Here is a 22,030-nt window from a genome sequence, read left to right as displayed (position 1 = left end):
ATAATTTATTCTAAGTACAATATATATAATAGATATTAGGTACTTAGAAAATTTATTTTATATTATTAAAAATTAAATTCCTTAATATATATTATTATAATAATATCACCTATTTCTAATCCAACACCGAATCCTAATCCTAAACATAAATATCAATTTAATTAAAATTTTAAATTTAAATTATATAAAATTGGAATATTGAATTATTTTTACATTCTATATATAAATACCCCGTGAGACATCAAATGCATCATAATAGTTTTCATTTTTCAAACTTTTTTTTTTAAGCTCCTAAGCTAGCTAATACCTTGCCCTAAAATTGTTCCTTTTATTATTTTCATCACCCAAATCTCACTACTTTTTCTTTTCAAAATTAATCATTTCTACAACTGTGATTAATTAATTATGAGCTCCCCACAAGTCATTGGTGATCCCGATTACTATATATCACCCATATCACCCTATAATTATACTCAACCAAACACAATAGAACAAGAATCACATACTGGTCGTTTTTTTATCATTAATTTAAATGCCATGTTCAATCTTGCTTCACCATCTACTATAGAAGACGATGAACCTTTATTTTATGATGAAACAGAATATCCAATTTCTACTATAGAAAATACTGTACAAATTTCATACGAAACATTGATGAATATCAATAATACTGAAGCCCTAATTACCATTCAAGACATGTTTGCTGCGGTCTATCTTCCTTCTTTCTCTTTTATTATTGATGAAATTATTGATTGCGGTAGAAAAATGATGAACAATAATAATTTGAATGAAGAAGTCGGTGTTGATGTTTACGTTCATGTCTTTGTTAATGAACTACCTCAACTTGATTGGGATGATGATGACGACGACGATGATGACTATAATATGGATGATTTTCCTATTTGTTTTGTGGCGTCGAGTGAAGGGTCAATTGAAAAATTAGAAAAAGTTCAGGTTAAAGATAATCCAATTTTTTGTTCGATTTGTTTGGAGGATGTTTCGGTTGGTTCGGAAGCTACTAAGTTACCATGCACTCACGCGTATCATAAACAATGTGTTGTTGAGTGGCTGCAAGTTAGTAAATTTTGTCCCAATTGTAGAGTTGAGATAGTTTAATAATCATGTGGTACTTAACAAATGTTTTCTTATATTTATAAGCTTATATATAATGTATTTTAATTATTAATCGATGAAAAATATAGTTAAATATCAATTTCATGAGACAATATCAAATTAATATGAAGAAATTCTAGTTTCTGTTTTCTTATAGTGTTCATTACGTACATTAACTTTTATTTCTTCACATATAAGAATTTGATATGACAAAAATATAGTCGGATATAATTAAAAATTAAACTATGTTTTATTAATGTTAAATATTAAAAATTAAAACGAAATGTAATTTTTATTAAAATAACACAAACTAATTACCTTAATTTCCTAATAAACTATTAGGTGGCGTTTGGTTGGGAGAAATGAAAACATAGGAATAAGAATGGGAACAGGAATGGAATAAAATCTAATATATGTATAAAAAATATTGATGAAAAAATTATTAATTTTTTTTCTCATCATGCATTAGAATGGTCTTTCTTTCTATTTTAAAGTGGAATTGTCATTCCACCAAAATGTTAGAAAAACCATTCTATTGGAATGGTATTCTAACATTTTAATATGCAACCAAACAAAAGAATGGAATGGAGATTGTTTCCTTTCCATTCCATTCTATTTCATTATCTCCAACCAGTGTTGGGGTATACTCTTCTTCTTAGGTAGCGTTTGGTTGAGGAATGAAAATATAAGAATGAGAATGAGAATAAGAACGAAATGGAATAACTTTAAAATGCATAAGAAAATTGATAAAAAAAATTATTAAATTTTTCTCATCATGTATTGGAATGGTCTTTGTTTCTATTTCAAAATGGAATTGTCATTCCACCAAAATAATGGAGAGACCATTTTATTGGAATGACATTCCAATACTTTAATATGCAACCAAACAAAGGAATGGAATAGAATTGTTTCCTTTCCTCGCTATTCTATTTCATTATACCTCCAACCAAACGCCACCTTAGTTACACGTTGCTACTACGGCTAGGACCCATTAATTGTCAGTCTCCACTTGGTGAATTGAAATTATTGGTTTCAGTCAAATGGGCAGAGAAAATAAGGAAAATAAAGAAATGGGAGGTAAAATATCAAATTCAAATGATGTATTCATTCATTCTTTGGGAGATAGATACACAATGATAGAATACAGTACTCAAATTAGGGTTTCTGAATTGTCAATTTTTCATGAAAAAATAATAATAACACTTCAGCATAATATGAGATATTTTAAGAAGTTACAAAAATAAGGGGCAGACTACCCTATATTAGTAGTGCACGATTCCGACTATTCATTAATTACACTAATAATTGACTCTACAAGTTTTAATATGCTGCCAAAATTAGTTGAGATCTTCTCTTATGCCATTAGATATGAGTTTAATATTAGAGGACATAGAAACGTATAAATTTTATGATTCAAGTAAATAATAAATTAAAGATTGTGAATTCTCATATATTATTTTCTTAAAATTATTCGTCTAGTGTCTAATGATATTTTATTTTATTTTGTAGATACTTCATTATCAACTACTTCATCATTTGAAATTGCAGACTTTAAATATAGCTTGCTAAAAGTTGGAGTTGGAAGTTTGTATTTGCTTGCATGTTAGTTGTCATTTTATAATATTGTTGTTGAAATTTAATTAGTTTCAAGTTTGTTATTTTGTTTTAGTTGTGTTGTTGAAACTTTAAAAAGATTATTGACTTATTGTTGTTGTTATAACTTTATTAGTCTCAAATTTATTGTATTTTCTTAAGTGTTTTGGAATCATTGTATTTATGTATTGCACCTGTGTTGAGTGATATGAAAATCTTGAAATGATGAAAGGGAACGTAAACATAATGAAGAAGAATAAAGGCTCAAACAAAATTGAAATGGGATACTGTACAGTTGAAATTAAAAGTTATATTTCACTTAAAAGTTAAAAATTCAAAATACAAAAGTAATAAAAAGCAAAAATAAATATCGTAAATTGGAAAAATAAATAGCAAAAGAGGCTAAAAGGGGTAATTTCCCTTAAATAATTTGGAAACTTATAAAGCTAAAATTGTTCTTTTTTTACTAATTCATCACCCAAATCTCACTACTTTTTCTTTTCAAAATTAATCATTTTTACAAGTGTGATCCATTATGAATTCTCCACAAGTAACCGGTAATGCCTATTACCGTATAAAACCATATCATTTTGAACCAAATCAAATAGAACAAGAACCGCAAAATGCTTGTTTCCTTACCATTAACTTAAACATCAAGTTCATTCTTGCTCCACCATTTGCTATGGAAGATGAAGCATTTTTATTCAATGACAACACAGAAAACCCAACTACTTCTATAGAAAATGTTGCGAGAATTTTATACGACACATTGATGAAGAGCAACAACACTCAAGCCCAAGTTGCCATTCAAGATATGTTTGATGCAGTCTTTCTTCCTTCTCTCTCTTTTCTTACTGATGAAATCATTGATTGCGGTAGAAAGGTGGTGAACAACAAAGAGTATTATAATTCAAATGAAGAAGTCGGTGTTGATGTTTCTATTAAAGTTTTAGTTGATGAACTACCTCAATTTGATTTGGATTACGATGATGATATTGATGTTGATGATGACTACAATATGAATGATGTTCCTATTCGTTTTGTGGCGGCGAGTGAAGAGTCAATTGAAAAATTAGAAAAAGTGCAAGTAAAAGATAATCAAATTTTTTGTTCGATTTGTTTGGAGGATGTTTCAATTGATTTGGAAGCTGCTAAGCTACCATGCACTCACGCGTATCATGAAGAATGCATTGTTGAGTGGTTACAAGTTAGTAAATTTTGTCCCAATTGTAGAGTTGAGATAGTTTAATAATCATGTGGTACTTAACAAATTTTTAGAGATCATATATGTATATGTATACATATATATAAAGATTATTTTCATTATTATATAGAACGTTTACGTTTATTTTTTATCAAGAAGAAGAATATTCATTATTAATCAAACATACAGATTATACACATACGAAAGATATGTAATTACTTATTAGCTAGAAGGTTCGAATCCTAAATCCTAATCCTAATAGAGTGCAAATAAACCAATTTAATTTAATTTAATTAATTTTATACCTATATATATACTAGATGAAAGTTACGTGGCATGCCACGTAAATATTAGTTTTATTTAAGTTTTAGTAATTTTTTTTTTTTTAAGAATTCGGTAATTAATTATAAATTATTTTTTAAACGATTTGTTTTATAAAAGTAAATTTGTCAGGAAAGCCATAATTGTATATATAAACTTATGATGTACATATTGTTATTAATAATACTAAAAAATCGGTAATATTAGAAATTAAAATAAATAACCTATATAAAATTAAAAAATAGTAAAAAAAAAGAATGACTAACATGTTAAATTAGAAGAAAAATTATTTTTAAAGAAGAAGAATATAAAATTTGCATAAAATAATAAATAAAAAATATTCTGAAAAAGAAATTTTACAAAAATAATAAATAAATATTGTAGGAATGAAAAGTAAAATTATAAATATATAAAACATGAGAAATAATTCAAATTAAATAATTAATAAATATAAATTAAAATGTTGAATTATAAGAATAAATAATTGACTATTATTAATAATAATAATAATAAATACTTCAAGTTACCAAATTAACAGAGCACCAATTGGTAATTTTTTTTTGTCGTACGGCACCCCTATCATCTCCGGTGCGGCGGCGCTCAGACCTCCTTCAATTGGCTTTTGCAGGGAAACCCTAGAGCAGAAATGGCATTTGATGAGACCTTTCTCATTGCAAGCCAAACAAGTCCTAAAACCACATTCTCCAGCATAACTGTAGGCCTTATGGCAACCATCACATTCATCGATGGCACCGCCATTTGACCCGAGTATCAGGGCATTGTTGGCAATATCCGAGCTTGAACTGGAGTAGTGAGTGGCTCCATGTTTTCTCACAGAAGCAATCCATCATATATAGCGTAGAAGTACCCATCTTCCATGTCAAATTAATAAATGATCTATGTTTTCGAACACTTATTGGATATCCACATCCAAATACATCATCTTCCTTTACTCCTCAAACTATATATATACATATTAGAACATGAAAAAGAAGTAGTAATTAACCATAAGTATATATAGACATGATATATAATATATGTTTATGTTATATACTTACATTCCAAATATGGCAAACTCATGAATCTGATTTTCAGGTGGATAGATGGGTTCAATCTCACGAACTATGCAACCCTAAGACTTCAAAATGTGACTAATTAATCTTTCTCAAAATTTTTGCGAATGAAAAGCTTCTTAATTAATCGTTGGAGTTGACTAATTAAACTCTTATTTTTCACTGGATCCCATGATTTTAGTAAATCGGTTAGGGCTAAAAAAATAGATTTTGTTTTTCTTTTAAGTTAACACTTCCATTAACTTCACGTAATTAACTTTTCAAAATAAAGGAATTGTTACAAATTTATAATTATTGAAATTATGTTTTCTTAATTTTGTTTTTCAAAATTAATGACTATTTTTACATTGTTTAAAATTTTAAGAAACCTAGCAGACTTGATTAGTTTAATTTAAATATTTCCTAGTAGAAAGGATTTTTTTTTACTATGTAATATATAAAGATATATTGAAAAGATATCTTTATACACGTATGCTATGTTAGTTTAATTGTAGGATTTGTTGGAGAGATATGTGGGTAAGATATTTTTTTTAATTTAAAAAAAAAAATTGTTTAATTTTTTGGGTTTAATTATTGGGTTTATTTATTTGTTAACGTTTAACGTTAACAGTCTGTTAAGTTAATCGTTAAGGCTAAATAAAAAAAAAGAATCGTTAAACCAAGAATTGCCGTTAGATAAGCACTTTTAATATATAAAGATATATAAATACCCCGTGAGACATCAAATGCATTTTCAATCTTCTTTTTAAGTTCATAAACTATATAGCTGAATACATTTGCCCTAAAATTGTTCCCTTTTACTTTCATCACCCAAATTAATCTCACTACTTTTTCTTTTCAAAATTAATCATTTCGTGATTAATTAATTAATTATGAATTCCCCACAAGTCATTGGTGATCCCTATTACCATATATCAGCCTATAGTTATACTCAACTAAACACAATAGAACAAGAACCACATAATACTTGTTTCCTTACCATTAACTTAAATGCTAAGTTCATTCTTGCTCCACCGTCTGCTATGGATGATGAATCTTTATTACTCGATAATGATCACGACACAGAATATCCAACTGCTTTTATAGAAAATGTTGCGCGAATTTCATACGATACATTAATGAACATCAACAGTACTCAAGCCCAAGTTGCCATTCAAGACACGCTTGCAGAAGAATAAAATCACATTTAAAAAAAATAAAGTGTCAAAAAATCTTCATTAGCAACCCTAATTGAAAGTCTAGCTACTCATGTTCATTGTAAATAACTGACAACAATTAATAAAGAATCGCTTTCTGCTTCCAATTTTCGTCCTTAATGATTGGTCTCCCCAAAAGTGTAGAAAAAGATCCCTTATTCAAAAAAGATAAAAAAAAAAACCTAATTTTCGCATTTAAAATAGGCGGGTCGCGACATGCTCATTGAGTGTCACAGCCCGTGCCTTTTTAACGCACCCAGGAAATTCCAGAATTTTGAGGTGTGCCGCAACACTGTAGGAGCATGTTGCGGTGCTTGAACAACAATTTTTTGGGCAGCGAGCAATTAACGTTTCCATGCCTCAACTTTGAATTCCAATGTTGAGGCCTGCTTATAAACTTGTTAAACAATACCTTGCTGCCAAATTTTTGTCTTTTAGCATCCTGATGTTTAAAAAGAAATATTCGAATAGGATCCTATTGGAGAACATTGTTCAACATAGATTAAATGTAAAAATATTGAGTCATACATAAGAGCATGGGATTCTCTACTTGTCACCAACTGCCAACTGGTTTTGAAATGAAAACCCATGTTTCTCAACATGGTATATATCAAAGGCATATCCTTAACGGGCTTTCGATCCATACCTATCCAAATAGTTAGTCAGTCGCACGAGATCTAAATGGTGTAAAGACACGAACAAATGGTGCAAAGACATTGGAGATCCGAAAAAAATAAAGTGAGCAAATGACCTTTGATAAGATGATTCAAGATAAGTGAGCAAAAATAACTGCCATCTTGAGGAGAGATATTGGAGAACATTGTCTAACATGAATTAAATGTAAAAATATTGAGTCATATATAAGAACATGAGTTACTCCACTCATGATGGTGGCTACTCTCCACTCATGATGAACAATATTCTCTAGTATTTCATCTCAAGATGGTGGCTGTTTTTGTTCACCAATCTTTAATCACCTTATCACAAAGTCACCAATCTTTTAAAAATCGAATAGGTGGAGATTATTGTTATAACTTTAGAGAACAAAACGAGAAAACTCCCCTCCCTTGCGGAGACAACCTTTCTCTAGTAATTCTCTCTTAGCTCTTCTTTATACAAACTCAAATGTACTTTACAAATAAACAAAAAGGCTCACTTAAATAGTCAACAAGTCAACCGAGCATAACATAACTAACAAAGTTAATTAGAGTACTCATTAATAAACTAAAGTGATTTAATTGATAACTGATTTACAACAACACCAACTACACATTATCTAAATAAGTGTGTGGTACTATTGAGTTTTTGCAATTAATTAACAAACATATTATTTAGAAGTAAAAAAACTAAACAAATAATAATAATAAAAGAAAGTAAAAAAGTGAAAGTAATATGTAGCCTTATCATTCGTAAAATATGTAATTTCAAGATTAATATTACAATGTATAACTACAAATTTAAAATCCATGCAAAAAGGAGAAAAAATATGAATAACGGATGCGTACCTTAATTCCTTAAGGACTTGTTTGGAACGTTGTATTAGATCGTATAGTATTGTATTATATTGAATTAGATTATATATATATATATCATATTTTTATATAATATTATGTTAAACTTTAATTTATACTAAAATATTATATATTTAAGTGCCCATAAAAGTTAATACCACATATTGTTTTACATAAAAATATTACATAAAATACAATTCAATATAATACTATACAATACAATACAGTCTAATACGACGTACCAAACAAACCCTAATAATATTAATTAATTTAGCGATGTTAGATCTTTGAGTAATGATCTTCTAAGAATACAAGACTTAGAGTTCTCTCTAGTTTTCTCTCTAGGAGGAAGATGATAATATAATTGTTCTTATTTTTTGGAGACCACCTGTCAATGTATTAATTTTTAGTATTTCTAATTTAACCTCTCAATGAATTAGAAATATTGCTTAAAGTATCTACACATTTACTCATGGCTAGGGATGTATATTTTTCCCATGGAGATGGGACCCCAGAGGGACTTGCCCCTAATTAATGGGGCAGGGATTCTCCGTCTAAATGGGGAACGGGGTGAGGATGAGAATTACTTTATTTTGTCCTCGAATGTTAAATGGGGCGGGAACGGGGATCACACTCTTTGCCTCGACGGAGACCCGTTTAGTATTTTATTTTATATTTTTAGTAATATTTTACATTTTATAATTTATGTTTGTATTTTTTTTAGTATATTTTTTTTTTGATGAATAAGAATTTTATTGCTCCAAACCAACTATTACATCACTAATCATTATACTTTGCTATCTATACATTACCTTCCAGATCTATACAATCATTACAACCCTTCAAATCCTTAAAATCCATTCTTTATCCTCATCCTTAGCTCTTCTAGGAATCAGCCCTTTAATTCTCATCTTACTCACTTGCTGAGCTTTCTTGACCGTGGTAGTGGCTAGCCACTGCTGGTGGTTCCATATCACTTCATTCCTTGCCTTCCAAACAAAATACACCAAGCTTGCAAGCATAGTCTTCACCATACTTTTTCTTGCTGCTGAAAAACGTTTGGTGTTGTGGCAAGCTTGCAGCAGTTGGTGAATCTTAATGGCTGGCGTATTCCATTGCAGAATTTCCTTCAACATTTGCAGACAGTTTCGGCTGAAATCACATTCAAAAAACAGGTGTGCAATGGTCTCTTCTTCTTTACTGCAGAAGACACACTTTGCATCCATGGCAGCCATGTATTTGCTTAATCTTTCTCTTGTATTTAGTCTTTCCCAAAGTACCAACCACAAGATGAATCGATGCTTGGGAACAATAAGCCGATCCCAAACAAGATTACTCCAAGGTAATTTATCATATTCAGCAAACAACAAGTTATACCCTTGTTGGATCTTGTATTTCTGCACAACAAAACTGGTTAGTGAAATCTGTTGCTGAATTTTGTACTTGACAGCCACTATTTTCCTCCATGCCCAGCTGCAATCCAAGGGAGCATTATAGCTCCACCAATCCTGCTCCTTGATATACACATTATGACTCCATTTGACAAAGAGACAATCTTTTTACTAGCTATATCCCACACATACCTCCCTAAGGCAACCATGTTCCATTTTTGTACATTTCGAAAGCCTAACCCCCCTTGCTGCCTTAGGCCTACAAACATAGTCCCAAGCCACTAAACCAGGCCCTGCCCCCTCTTGTGTACCCTTCCAAAGAAAGGATCGGCAAGTAGCTTCTATATCCTTCAAAAGCTTTTTTGGAAGAATAAAGATTTGAGCCCAGTATGTGTGTATAGCTAGAAGGACTGAGTTAATCAGTGTCACTCTTCCCATGTAGGATAAGTTCCTAGTACTCCACATCCTTATTCTACTTGTCATTTTCTCCAGGAGACATTGACACTCTGATCTAGAGATCTTCTTGAAGCTTATAGGAATACCAAGATAAGTAAATGGAAGAGTACGCCTTTTAAAATTAGATGCATCTATGATTCGAGTAACCTCCAATTCTTGCATTCCTGCACAATATATTGCTGTCTTCTGCTCATTCGGTTGCAAGCCAGAGGAAGCTGAGAACAATTTCAGACCTTGAAGCAGTAGCAAAACTGATATATAATCTCCATGACAGAAAACTAATAAGTCATCAGCAAAACACATATGGTTCAACTTGAGAGATGCACACCTATCATGAAATTTGAACTCTGTCCGAGTCCCAACCTTGGTGAATATCCTAGACAAATATTCCATTCCTAACACAAAAAGGAGGGGAGACATCGGGTCTCCTTGTCTCAGCCCTCTCTTTGCATTAAAGAATCCACACATAGAGCCATTCAGCAATAGGGAGAACTTAGGAGTGGATATGCATTCCATAATGAGCTTGGTGAACTTACTAGGAAATCCTAGAGCATCCATCATCTCATGCAAGAAACTCCATTCTATAGTATCATATGCCTTCCTCAAATCAATTTTGATCATACAACTAGGTTTGCAATTATTCCTCCCATAAAATCTCACCAAGTCTTGACATACCAGCACATTGTGAGCAATAAATCTGCCATGTACAAACCCTCCTTGGTTCTCTGCAATGAGATCAGGAAGCACCCTCCTCAATCTATTACAGATGACCTTGGTTGCCACTTTATACACCACATTACAGCATGAAATTGGCCTGAAATCTACCACACTTTTAGGACAATTAGACTTGGGAATTAAGGTGATTGTAGTAGTATTTATCTCTTTTAAGATCTTCCCAGATGATAAAAAAGAGATAACTGCTTCTACAAGATCAGATTTCACCAACTCCCAATTATCTTGAAAAAATGCACTCCCAAACCCGTCCGGACCAGGTGCTTTATCTTTGTCAATTGAAAACATAGCTGATTCCACTTCTTTAGCCGTGTACTCTGCTAGTAAAATTTCCCTATGACAATCATTTACTTTCGGACCAAGGTCCACAATGGACTGATACACCTTCCTTCTGCCTGTTATTGTTGATCCTAAAAGCTTTTGGTAGTACTCAAGAAAAGCATTTTGGACTTTGTCAGGAGAATCACACCAGTTCCCATGCTCATCTTCAATTGAAAAAATCTTATTTTGGATTCGTCTCAATTTTAGAGAAGCATGAAAGAGGTGAGAGTTGTCATCTCCAAACTTAGCCCAATTTAGTTTAGCTTTTTGAGTCATGAAGCTAGCATAAGCTTTGCTGATTGTTACATACTCTTTCCTGGCATACTGTTCCTGCAACATCAGATTCTCATTCCCCGGGTTCTGATTCAATTCACCTTGAATCTCTGCTAAGTGAATTCGTGCTGCTGTTTCTGCCTTATGAATATCAGAGAAATCCTTCTTGTTCAGTTGTTTTAATACTGCTTTTAGTCTCCTCAGCTTATGGACAATTCGAAACATTCTTGTACCACTACTCTCCTCTTCCCAAGCCTTAGCAACCAGATTGTCATACTCAGGAGCCATCTTCCACATGTTATAGTACCTAAATGGTTTTTTCCCAAAGTTCTTATCCTCATAAATAGAGACTAAGATAGGACTATGGTCAAAAATCATTTCAGGTAAAAAAACGGCTTCAGAACAAGGAAATACATTCAACCACTGCATATTCACCATGGCTCTATCAATCTTTGAAAAGATCCGTTCCTCTGGTTTCTGCTTGTTGTTCCATGTGAAAAAAGACCCTGAAGATTTTAAATCCATCATTCTGCACTTCTCCATACTATCCCGAAACCTCTGGGAGGGTACATTATGAGCTCTTTTCCCAATCCTTTCATTTGCATTCAATATCTCATTGAAATCACCCATTAGTAACCATGGCTCATCCACTTTGCTAGCTACTTCCTCTAATTCTTCCCATAATTCTGCTCTCTTGTTCACATCATTAAATGCATAGACTAATGACACATAAAATTTCCCCACTTGTTGCTGAGATTCTACATAGCAATGAATAAGTTGGCTCGAGCAATAGCGAATATCCACAGAGTAAACACTAGGCTGCCACGCAACAATTATTCTTCCTTTATCCAACCAAGGATTATTATTTGTAAAGCACCAACCAGAAAAAAGACTAGTATATAAAGCTCCCATATTTTTATTTTGGACCTTTGTTTCAAGGAGGCTAACGAAACCAGCACCTTTCGAGAAGATCAACTGCTTAATCTCATTATGCTTCTGCTGGCCATTAATCCCCCTTACATTCCAACATAAGAATCTATCCATTTGATGTTGAGGGATCTCCCTCCCCTCCTGTATTAAACTTGATTATCTCTTCTACCTCTAAATTAGCAAACATGTTCTTCACAATAGTCTCCTCTGCTTCATTACTCACCATCACTTTCTTACCCTTGCTTACTCTTTGAAACCCCTCCTCATCAACCTGCTGCTCTTTTTCTGGTTTCTTCTTTTTTGGCATCCAAACTTGCTTCCCTTGCTCTTGTTTCTCCTCTTTCCTCCTACATTCTGTTGTACTATGCCCTATACCAGAACAGTTATAGCACACAAGTGGAATCCATTCGTACTTCACTTCCAATTCCACTTCATGATCAAACTCATCTATAAAGTCAATTTTATCAGGAAAGCTTTGAGCCAAACTAACCTGAATTAAAATTCTAGGGTACTGCAGCCGATCCCTGTTTCTTGTTACACTATCCACTTGCAATGGATCTCCCAACTGACTTACAATCTTGAACAAAGATGATTCACCCCAGTATTTGATGTCCAGCCCCTTCAATTGAATCCAGGTTGGAACATTAGTGACTTCCTCTTTGGTGAAATCATCAATTGGGTTCCAAGGTTTCATCACCATTGGTTTCCTATCAAAGAAAACATATCCCTGCTGCATAATCTTATCTCTTTGCTCCATGCTTTGGAATCTGATGATGAAAATTCCTTTAGCAAGTAATCCAACTTTAACCACCTCTTCTTTCCACAACCTGCGCACAAACCCTTCCAGAATACTGATAGGAGGATTTGCTCCTATTACATAGCAAACTAATGAAGGTTGCCAGTAGCTTACTTCCTCTTCGATATCCTCAAAATCTATCTTGATCTTCTTCTTTAAACCAGGACACTCTGCCTCTTTATCAGAATGTTCATAAGAGTTTTCTAGGTTACGAACAATATTAGATCTGAGAATAGGGGGATGTACCTTTTTCCCAGTGCTAATATCCTGAGCAGTGCGATTTGCCATCGACAGCCAATCAGAAAACTCATTTCGTACTCCACTTTGTCGCTGAACTCCAAGATCCAAATCTGCAGGTGAAAGACCTCTCTCAGCACAGAGTTCTTCATCACAGCACTGTTCCATTGAAACATCATCTTCCTCAATCGTCAATTCTTGAATCCCTAGCACTGCATCCATGGATCTAGTCTTTATGACTCTATCCGAGGATGAAGGTCCAGTTTTCTTCCCCTTAGATTTCCCTTTCCCGGCCATTTTCGCCCTTTTCGCCATAGCTCCGGTGAGACACCGAAAGAGAGAGAAGGAGCGGGAAAAAATTACTATTCTCCGCAAACCAGTAACATATAGACCATTTTTCTCCGCAAACCAGTACAGAAGATCTTATTTATTTACTTTTCATTTTCAATCAATAATTGAGCATCTACTCAAATCTTTTTTTTTTTTTAGTATATTAGTATTCTTTTAATGAATTTTAAGTTGTGTTTTGTATAATAATTAGTTTATTGAATAATAATTAATATGTATTATTTAATTTTTATGTAGTTGAATATTTTTATATATTTAAATCTTTATTACAAACTTTAATTTTTTATTAGGGGATTCGCCGCCCCGGGGATTTTTCGCCCCGTCCACGTTCCCATTAGGGGATTTCCTGTCGCATCCCCAATGGAGAATAAGCGGGCATGGGGATTAAAATCCTTAACGGGGATAGAGACAGGGAGAGCACTCTCTGCCAATTTCCCGACCTGTGTGCATCTCTACCCATGACACTTTAAGGGCATGTTTGGCACAACTTTTAGCAAAATTTTGATAAAAATATATTTGGTAAACAGTCAAAAAATAACTTTTTAAAGAATTTATAAAGAAGTTACAGCTAAAAGCTAAAGCTGATATAACCTAACTTTTTGAACAAGTTGTTTTGATTAAAAGACTAATAAATTTATTTGTACAAAAACTATATTTATTTATTTATTATATATTATATATTTAAAAATTAATTACAATAAATAAATAATAATTAAATCTCTTATTTTTTATTTTAAAAATATTTTATATTTTATTTTAATATTAACAAACCACATCAGCTTAGAGTTTTCTTATATACTTGAGTTTTTAATTTTTTTCACATTTGATAAAATATAATATAAAATACTATAAATTATTTTGATCAAATGCATATAAATTTATAGTTTGAAAAAAATTAAAAATATATAAAAAAATAAAAATGTTATATAAAATAAGCTTTTACATATTCATGATTATAATAAATTAGATTATAACATTATTATTATCATTATATAATAGATCTTAGCAACTCACAGTACTTTGAAATTTATAATTTACCAAACACTCAGCTTAATTTTTTTTTTACAGTTATGCTGCAGTTGCTTTTTCTCACAGTACAGTTACAACTATTTTTTCCCACAGCACAGCTGTACCAAACTGACCCTAATACATATGACCCACAATTACTAAAATGATCACTTTATTTAGATTAAACTTCAAATAGCAATACACACTTATACATATAAGTCACATTAAAGATTTAATCATCCAACAACATTAACAATGTTTAGGCTGCTCATGAAGTTTAAAGTTTCAATTGAAGATTATAATTATTTTTAAAAAGTTTATTTTTTTCTTTATTTTTACATTTTCCTGAATATCAAACAGTTTTATTTTTTCAAGAGTAAATATCATTTTAGACCTTGTGTTTTGTAAAGTTACAAATTGGATTCTCTATTATGTTAAATAGTCTATTTTAAAAAATACAGAGTCTATTTTATCATTTCACACAACAGAAATTTAGAGTCTAAAATAATATTTATTTTTTTAAAAGTTAATTTTTTTTTCGTGAATATCACACAATCTCACACGTTTTCTGCAATAAAAAGGGATTTTTTCTATAATAAATTAAAAATGGAACAAGTTTACATTTATGACCCCAAAAAGGGAAATAAACAAAAATAGAAACTAAAAGTTGTTAAATTACAAAAATACCAGCCAAGGAAAATGGAACCCTCCTTCTTCGTGACCCAGCGGACGAATCCCCCAACCCATTCTCAACCATTTTCCTTCCGAAATCAGGAAAATCAGATCTAAAAAAAATGTAGATCTCAAGGGAAAACAATTTAAATCCCGAAAATCCAAATACAAAAACAGAAAGAAAAAAAATCATCCAACCTCCATTGTTGTACAAAAAAAACTCAAAAACAACATTCAGTCAAAAAAGCAAATCACGTTCAGAGATGAAGAATCAAATAGAAGGAGATCTGGAAATCATTGAAACTCACCCATGATTGAATCAGAGAAAGAATTGAAGGTAATAAAATATGAAAAAACAAACATCATCTAAGCTTTCAGAAAAAAAAAACCAGAAAGCAACCACAAAACAACATTTTAAAAACACCCAGACATAAACAGCCTAAAAGATGAACAATTGGGAAAAAACATATTAACAACAATCTGCAAAACATGAAATTACTAAAAAAATTGTTCACTGTGAAATAAAATTAAACAAAACTAAAACTACTAAAACTAAACATTAAAACAACTGTTTAGAAAAGGCCAATAGAACACTAAAATAACAATCAAACAACGAATTAAAAATAAAGAGAAAATTGTAACGTCCCCGCTTCAAGCCTCCATTGGGTCCTTACACCCACGGAATGAATGGCTCTTATACACGAGTACGCCACTCTGGCTGCTTCATGGACTGATGACTGACCCTACAAACCAACACGAGTGTTTCCAGCATGCTTTGTCCTCACTCGCACGCTTCCTGGGAAAACTTCCCAGGAGGTCACCCATCCTTGAAATTGCTCCAGGCCAAGCACGCTTAACTGTGGAGTTCTTTCGAGATGGGCTACCGAAAAACAAGATGCACCTTGTTGACATAGGTAGTACCAATCAATCCATTTAAGCTCTCTTCAACTGTGTAGTCCCATACCTACACAGTTTCAGAATCATCCCACTTGACCTTCCCCAGGCGGTGTGGGATTGCACAGCTTACCCGGTATTTCCCCTTACGGATCACGGGACTACTGACTGTCACAATCACCCCCCCTTACAGGGTCCGACGTCCTCGTCGACCACACTTCCGGCTGGGACAAGGCTCTGATACCATTTGTAACGTCCCCGCTTCAAGCCTCCATTGGGTCCTTACACCCACGGAATGAATGGCTCTTATACACGAGTACGCCACTCCGTCGCTTCATGGATCGATGATCGACCCTACAAACCAACACGAGTGTTTCCAGCATGCTTTGTCCTCACTCGCACGCTTCCTGGGAAAACTTCCCAGGAGGTCACCCATCCTTGAAATTGCTCCAGGCCAAGCACGCTTAACTGTGGAGTTCTTTCGAGATGGGCTACCGAAAAACAAGATGCACCTTGTTGACATAGGTAGTACCAATCAATCCATTTAAGCTCTCTTCAACTGTGTAGTCCCATACCCACACAGTTTCAGAATCATCCCACTTGACCTTCCCCAGGCGGTGTGGGATTGCACAGCTTACCCGGTATTTCCCCTTACGGATCACGGGACTACTGACTGTCACAAAAATGTTATGAAAACTTAAAACCTTCGTACAAAAAATGAGAACAAAAACAACAATAATCCCTAAAAAAATACATTTAAAACTTAAAAACAACTAATAAGAAAACCCAAACTGACAAAAAGAAAAATAGTGTAGTTTGGTTAAATGATGCTAAAAACTATTTAATAGCAGTAACAAAACCAAAAAAAAAAACTAAGAAAACAAAAATGAGAACAAAAATAAAATAAAAAATAACGGTTGATTAAAAATTTCAACTTAAAAAAATAAAAAAAATTCAAGGTAAACAACTCTTGGGTTTAACTTTAGGCTTCACTTCCAAATCAGAAACTTCATCCTCGAAGTCAAAATCGGAGAGAACCTAAAACGTTATGGAGAAAAAAAATTGAAACACAAAACAGCAAACGAAAAACAAAACAACAAGAAAAAAACTAAAAAAAATCAAAAAACAACCCAACTTACATCCTTGACAAATCTCGAAGATTTGGTTCTCTTTGCCTTACAAGATTCAATCTTAGCTGGAAAAATCTTTTTTTAGAACCAGATGGCTCTGCAGCATCACCCATTCCCTTCTTTGCAATGTCTTTCAAACCCATTTTAGGATCGTAGCATAGATGGGAGTTTGAAATCTGTGAGTTAGGGCTTCACATGGGATGATAGTGGGTTATGGAAAAAAAAAAAAAAAACTAACAGAAAATAAAAGAAAAATTAAAAAAAAAATGAATGAAAGAGAAGAAGGTGGAAGAGGTGGAATGTAATATTGGAGATGAAAGAGAAGAAGGTGGAAGAGATGGAGTGTAATATTGGAGAAAACCTATGACATAAGCATGCATAGGTATTTGTGTAATTATCAAACTTTTTAAATATAATATTGAAAAATATTTTTTTTAAAAATGTTTAAATAACCGAATAAAGATAAAAATGTAAAAAAATGACAAAAAAAGATACCAAGTGTAAAAATCCCCAATAAGGGATTTTTTCTATAATAAATTAAAAATGGAACAAGTTTACATTTATGACCCCAAAAAGGGAAATAAACAAAAATAGAAACTAAAAGTTGTTAAATTACAAAAATACCAGCCAAGGAAAATGGAACCCTCCTTCTTCGTGACCCAGCGGACGAATCCCCCAACCCATTCTCAACCATTTTCCTTCCAAAATCAGGAAAATCAGATCTAAAAAAAATGTAGATCTCAAGGGAAAACAATTTAAATCCCGAAAATCCAAATACAAAAACAGAAAGAAAAAAAATCATCCAACCTCCATTGTTGTACAAAAAAAACTCAAAAACAACATTCAGTCAAAAAAGAAAATCACGTTCAGAGATGAAGAATCAAATAGAAGGAGATCTGGAAATCATTGAAACTCACCCATGATTGAATCAGAGAAAAGGCCAATAGAACACTAAAATAACAATCAAACAACGAATTAAAAATAAAGAGAAAATGTTATGAAAACTTAAAACCTTCGTACAAAAAATGAGAACAAAAACAACAATAATCCCTAAAAAAATACATTTAAAACTTAAAAACAACTAATAAGAAAACCCAAACTGACAAAAAGAAAAATAGTGTAGTTTGGTTAAATGATGCTAAAAACTATTTAATAGCAGTAACAAAACTAAAAAAAAAAAAAACTAAAAAAACAAAAATGAGAACAAAAATAAAATAAAAAATAACGGTTGATTAAAAATTTCAACTTAAAAAAATAAAAAAAATTCAAGGTAAACAACTCTTGGGTTTAACTTTAGGCTTCACTTCCAAATCAGAAACTTCATCCTCGAAGTCAAAATCGGAGAGAACCTAAAACGTCATGGAGAAAAAAAATTGAAACACAAAACAGCAAACGAAAAACAAAACAACAAGAAAAAAACTAAAAAAAAAATCAAAAAACAACCCAACTTACATCCTTGACAAATCTCGAAGATTTGGTTCTCTTTGCCTTACAAGATTCAATCTTAGCTGGAAAAATCTTTTTTTAGAACCAGATGGCTCTGCAGCATCACCCATTCCCTTCTTTGCAATGTCTTTCAAACCCATTTTAGGATCGTAGCATAGATGGGAGTTTGAAATCCGTGAGTTAGGGCTTCACATGGGATGATAGTGGGTTATGGAAAAAAAAAAAAAACTAACAGAAAATAAAAGAAAAATTAAAAAAAAAATGAATGAAAGAGAAGAAGGTGGAAGAGATGGAATGTAATATTGGAGATGAAAGAGAAGAAGGTGGAAGAGATGGAGTGTAATATTGGAGAAAACCTATGACATAAGCATGCATAGGTATTTGTGTAATTATCAAACTTTTTAAATATAATATTGAAAAATATTTTTTTTAAAAATGTTTAAATAACCGAATAAAGATAAAAATGTAAAAAAATGACAAAAAAAGATACCAAGTGTAAAAATCCCCAATAAAAACTTGTACATATTTTTAAAAAGTTAGTTTTACTTACTTTCTTTTATTTAAATTTTAAAAGAATCGGAAAATGATTATATATACGTAATGTTTTTATTTGGCTTTATATATAATAAAATAATTTATTCTAAGTACAATATATATAATAGATATTAGTTAGTTAGAAAATTTATTTTATATTATGAAAAATTAAATTCCTTAATATATATTATTATAATAATATCACCTATTTCTAATCCTGTAAACACCGAATCCTAATCCTAATCTATAGAGTTCACATAAATATCAATTTAATTAAAATTTTAAATTTAAATTATATAAAATTGGAATATTGAATTATTTTTACATTCTATATATAAATACCCCGTGAGACATCAAATGCATCATAATAGTTTTCATTTTTCAAACTTTTTTTTTTAAGCTCCTAAGCTAGCTAATACCTTGCCCTAAAATTGTTCCTTTTATTATTTTCATCACCCAAATCTCACTACTTTTTCTTTTCAAAATTAATCATTTCTACAACTGTGATTAATTAATTATGAGCTCCCCACAAGTCATTGGTGATCCCGATTACTATATATCACCCATATCACCCTATAATTATACTCAACCAAACACAATAGAACAAGAATTACATACTGGTCGTTTTTTTATCATTAATTTAAATGCCATGTTCAATCTTGCTTCACCATCTACTATAGAAGACGATGAACCTTTATTTTATGATGAAACAGAATATCCAATTTCTACTATAGAAAATACTGTACAAATTTCATACGAAACATTGATGAATATCAATAATACTGAAGCCCTAATTACCATTCAAGACATGCTTGCTGCGGTCTATCTTCCTTCTTTCTCTTTTATTATTGATGAAATTATTGATTGCGGTAGAAAAATGATGAACAATAATAATTTGAATGAAGAAGTCGGTGTTGATGTTTACGTTCATGTCTTTGTTAATGAACTACCTCAACTTGATTGGGATGATGATGACGACGACGATGATGACTATAATATGGATGATTTTCCTATTTGTTTTGTGGCGTCGAGTGAAGAGTCAATTGAAAAATTAGAAAAAGTTCAGGTTAAAGATAATCCAATTTTTTGTTCGATTTGTTTGGAGGATGTTTCGGTTGGTTCGGAAGCTACTAAGTTACCATGTACTCACGCGTATCATAAACAATGTGTTGTTGAGTGGCTGCAAGTTAGTAAATTTTGTCCCAATTGTAGAGTTGAGATAGTTTAATAATCATGTGGTACTTAACAAATGTTTTCTTATATTTATAAGCTTATATATAATGTATTTTAATTATTAATCGATGAAAAATATAGTTAAATATCAATTTCATGTGACAATATCAAATTAATATGAAGAAATTCTAGTTTCTATTTTCTTATAGTGTTCATTACGTATATTAACTTTTATTTCTTCACATATAAGAATTTGATATGACAAAAATATAGTCGGATATAATTAAAAATTAAACTATGTTTTATTAATGTTAAATATTAAAAATTAAAACGAAATGTAATTTTTATTAAAATAACACAAACTAATTACCTTAATTTCCTAATAAACTATTAGGTGGCGTTTGGTTGGGAGAAATGAAAACATAGGAATAAGAATGGGAACAGGAATGGAATAAAATCTAATATATGTATAAAAAATATTGATGAAAAAATTATTAATTTTTTTCTCATCATGCATTAGAATGGTCTTTCTTTCTATTTTAAAGTGGAATTGTCATTCCACAAAAATGTTAGAAAAACCATTCTATTGGAATGGTATTCTAACATTTTAATATGCAACCAAACAAAAGAATGGAATGGAGATTGTTTCCTTTCCATTCCATTCTATTTCATTATCTCCAACCAGTGTTGGGGTATACTCTTCTTCTTAGGTAGCGTTTGGTTGAGGAATAAAAATATAAGAATGAGAATGAGAATAGGAACGAAATGGAATAACTTTAAAATGCATAAAAAAATTGATAAAAAAATTATTAAATTTTTCTCATCATGTATTGGAATGGTCTTTGTTTTCATTTCAAAATGGAATTGTCATTCCACCAAAATAATGGAGAGACCATTCTATTGCAATGACATTCCAATACTTTAATATGCAACCAAACAAAGGAATGGAATAGAATTGTTTCCTTTCCTCTCTATTCTATTTCATTATACCTCCAACCAAACGCCACCTTAGTTACACGTTGCTACTACGGCTAGGACCCATTAATTGTCAGTCTCCACTTGGTGAATTGAAATTATTGGTTTCAGTCAAATGGGCAGAGAAAATAAGGAAAATAAAGAAATGGGAGGTAAAATATCAAATTCAAATGATGTATTCATTCATTCTTTGGGAGATAGATACACAATGATAGAATACAGTACTCAAATTAGGGTTTCTGAATTGTCAAATTTTCATGAAAAAATAATAATAACACTTCAGCATAATATGAGATATTTTAAGAAGTTACAAAAATAAGGGGCAGACTAGTATACCCTATATTATTAGTGCACGATTCCGACTATTCATTAATTACACTAATAATTGACTCTACAAGTTTTAATATGTTGCCAAAATTAGTTGAGATCTTCTCTTATGCCATTAGATATGAGTTTAATATTAGAGGACATAAAAACGTATAAATTTTATGATTCAAGTAAATAATAAATTAAAGATTGTGAATCCTCACATATTATTTTCTTAAAATTATTCGTCTAGTGTCTAATGATATTTTATTTTATTTTGTAGATACTTCATTATCAACTACTTCATCATTTGAAATTGCAGACTTTAAATATAGCTTGCTAAAAGTTGGAGTTGGAAGTTTGTATTTGCTTGCATGTTAGTTGTAATTTTATAATA

General features: G+C 31.5%; 2 protein-coding genes and 1 long non-coding RNA gene across 3 annotated transcripts; 2 read left to right on the top strand and 1 right to left on the bottom strand.

Annotated features, from left to right (window-relative positions):
• Nucleotides 1–537: 537 nt before the first annotated feature.
• On the top strand, nt 538–1,116 carry LOC115719816 (uncharacterized). Its single transcript, XM_030649005.2, has one exon. It carries the CDS (start codon nt 538–540, stop codon nt 1,114–1,116), a length of 579 nt encoding a protein of 192 aa, XP_030504865.2.
• A 2,125-nt stretch (nt 1,117–3,241) lies between these two features.
• LOC133034073 (uncharacterized) lies at nt 3,242–3,955 on the top strand. The gene has a single exon (XM_061109090.1). It carries the CDS (start codon nt 3,242–3,244, stop codon nt 3,953–3,955), a length of 714 nt encoding a protein of 237 aa, XP_060965073.1.
• A 580-nt stretch (nt 3,956–4,535) lies between these two features.
• LOC133033907 (uncharacterized) lies at nt 4,536–5,500 on the bottom strand. The gene is made up of 2 exons (XR_009685932.1): nt 5,290–5,500; nt 4,536–5,192 (listed from the first exon to the last, which is right to left on the bottom strand). It is a non-coding gene; the product is annotated as an uncharacterized LOC133033907 (long non-coding RNA).
• Nucleotides 5,501–22,030: the final 16,530 nt, after the last annotated feature.

This window comes from Cannabis sativa, chromosome 2 (assembly GCF_029168945.1).
Source record: "Cannabis sativa cultivar Pink pepper isolate KNU-18-1 chromosome 2, ASM2916894v1, whole genome shotgun sequence".
NCBI classification, from domain to species: Eukaryota; Viridiplantae; Streptophyta; class Magnoliopsida; order Rosales; family Cannabaceae; genus Cannabis; species Cannabis sativa.
Note: the sequence above shows the minus strand (reverse complement) of the source record. Positions and strands in the feature narration are given on the sequence as shown.

Excerpts from the sequence above, each read along its gene's own strand:
- LOC115719816 (XM_030649005.2), top strand. The coding sequence starts at position 538 with ATGTTCAATCTTGCTTCACCATCTACTATAGAAGACGATGAACCTTTA.
- LOC133034073 (XM_061109090.1), top strand. The coding sequence starts at position 3,242 with ATGAATTCTCCACAAGTAACCGGTAATGCCTATTACCGTATAAAACCA.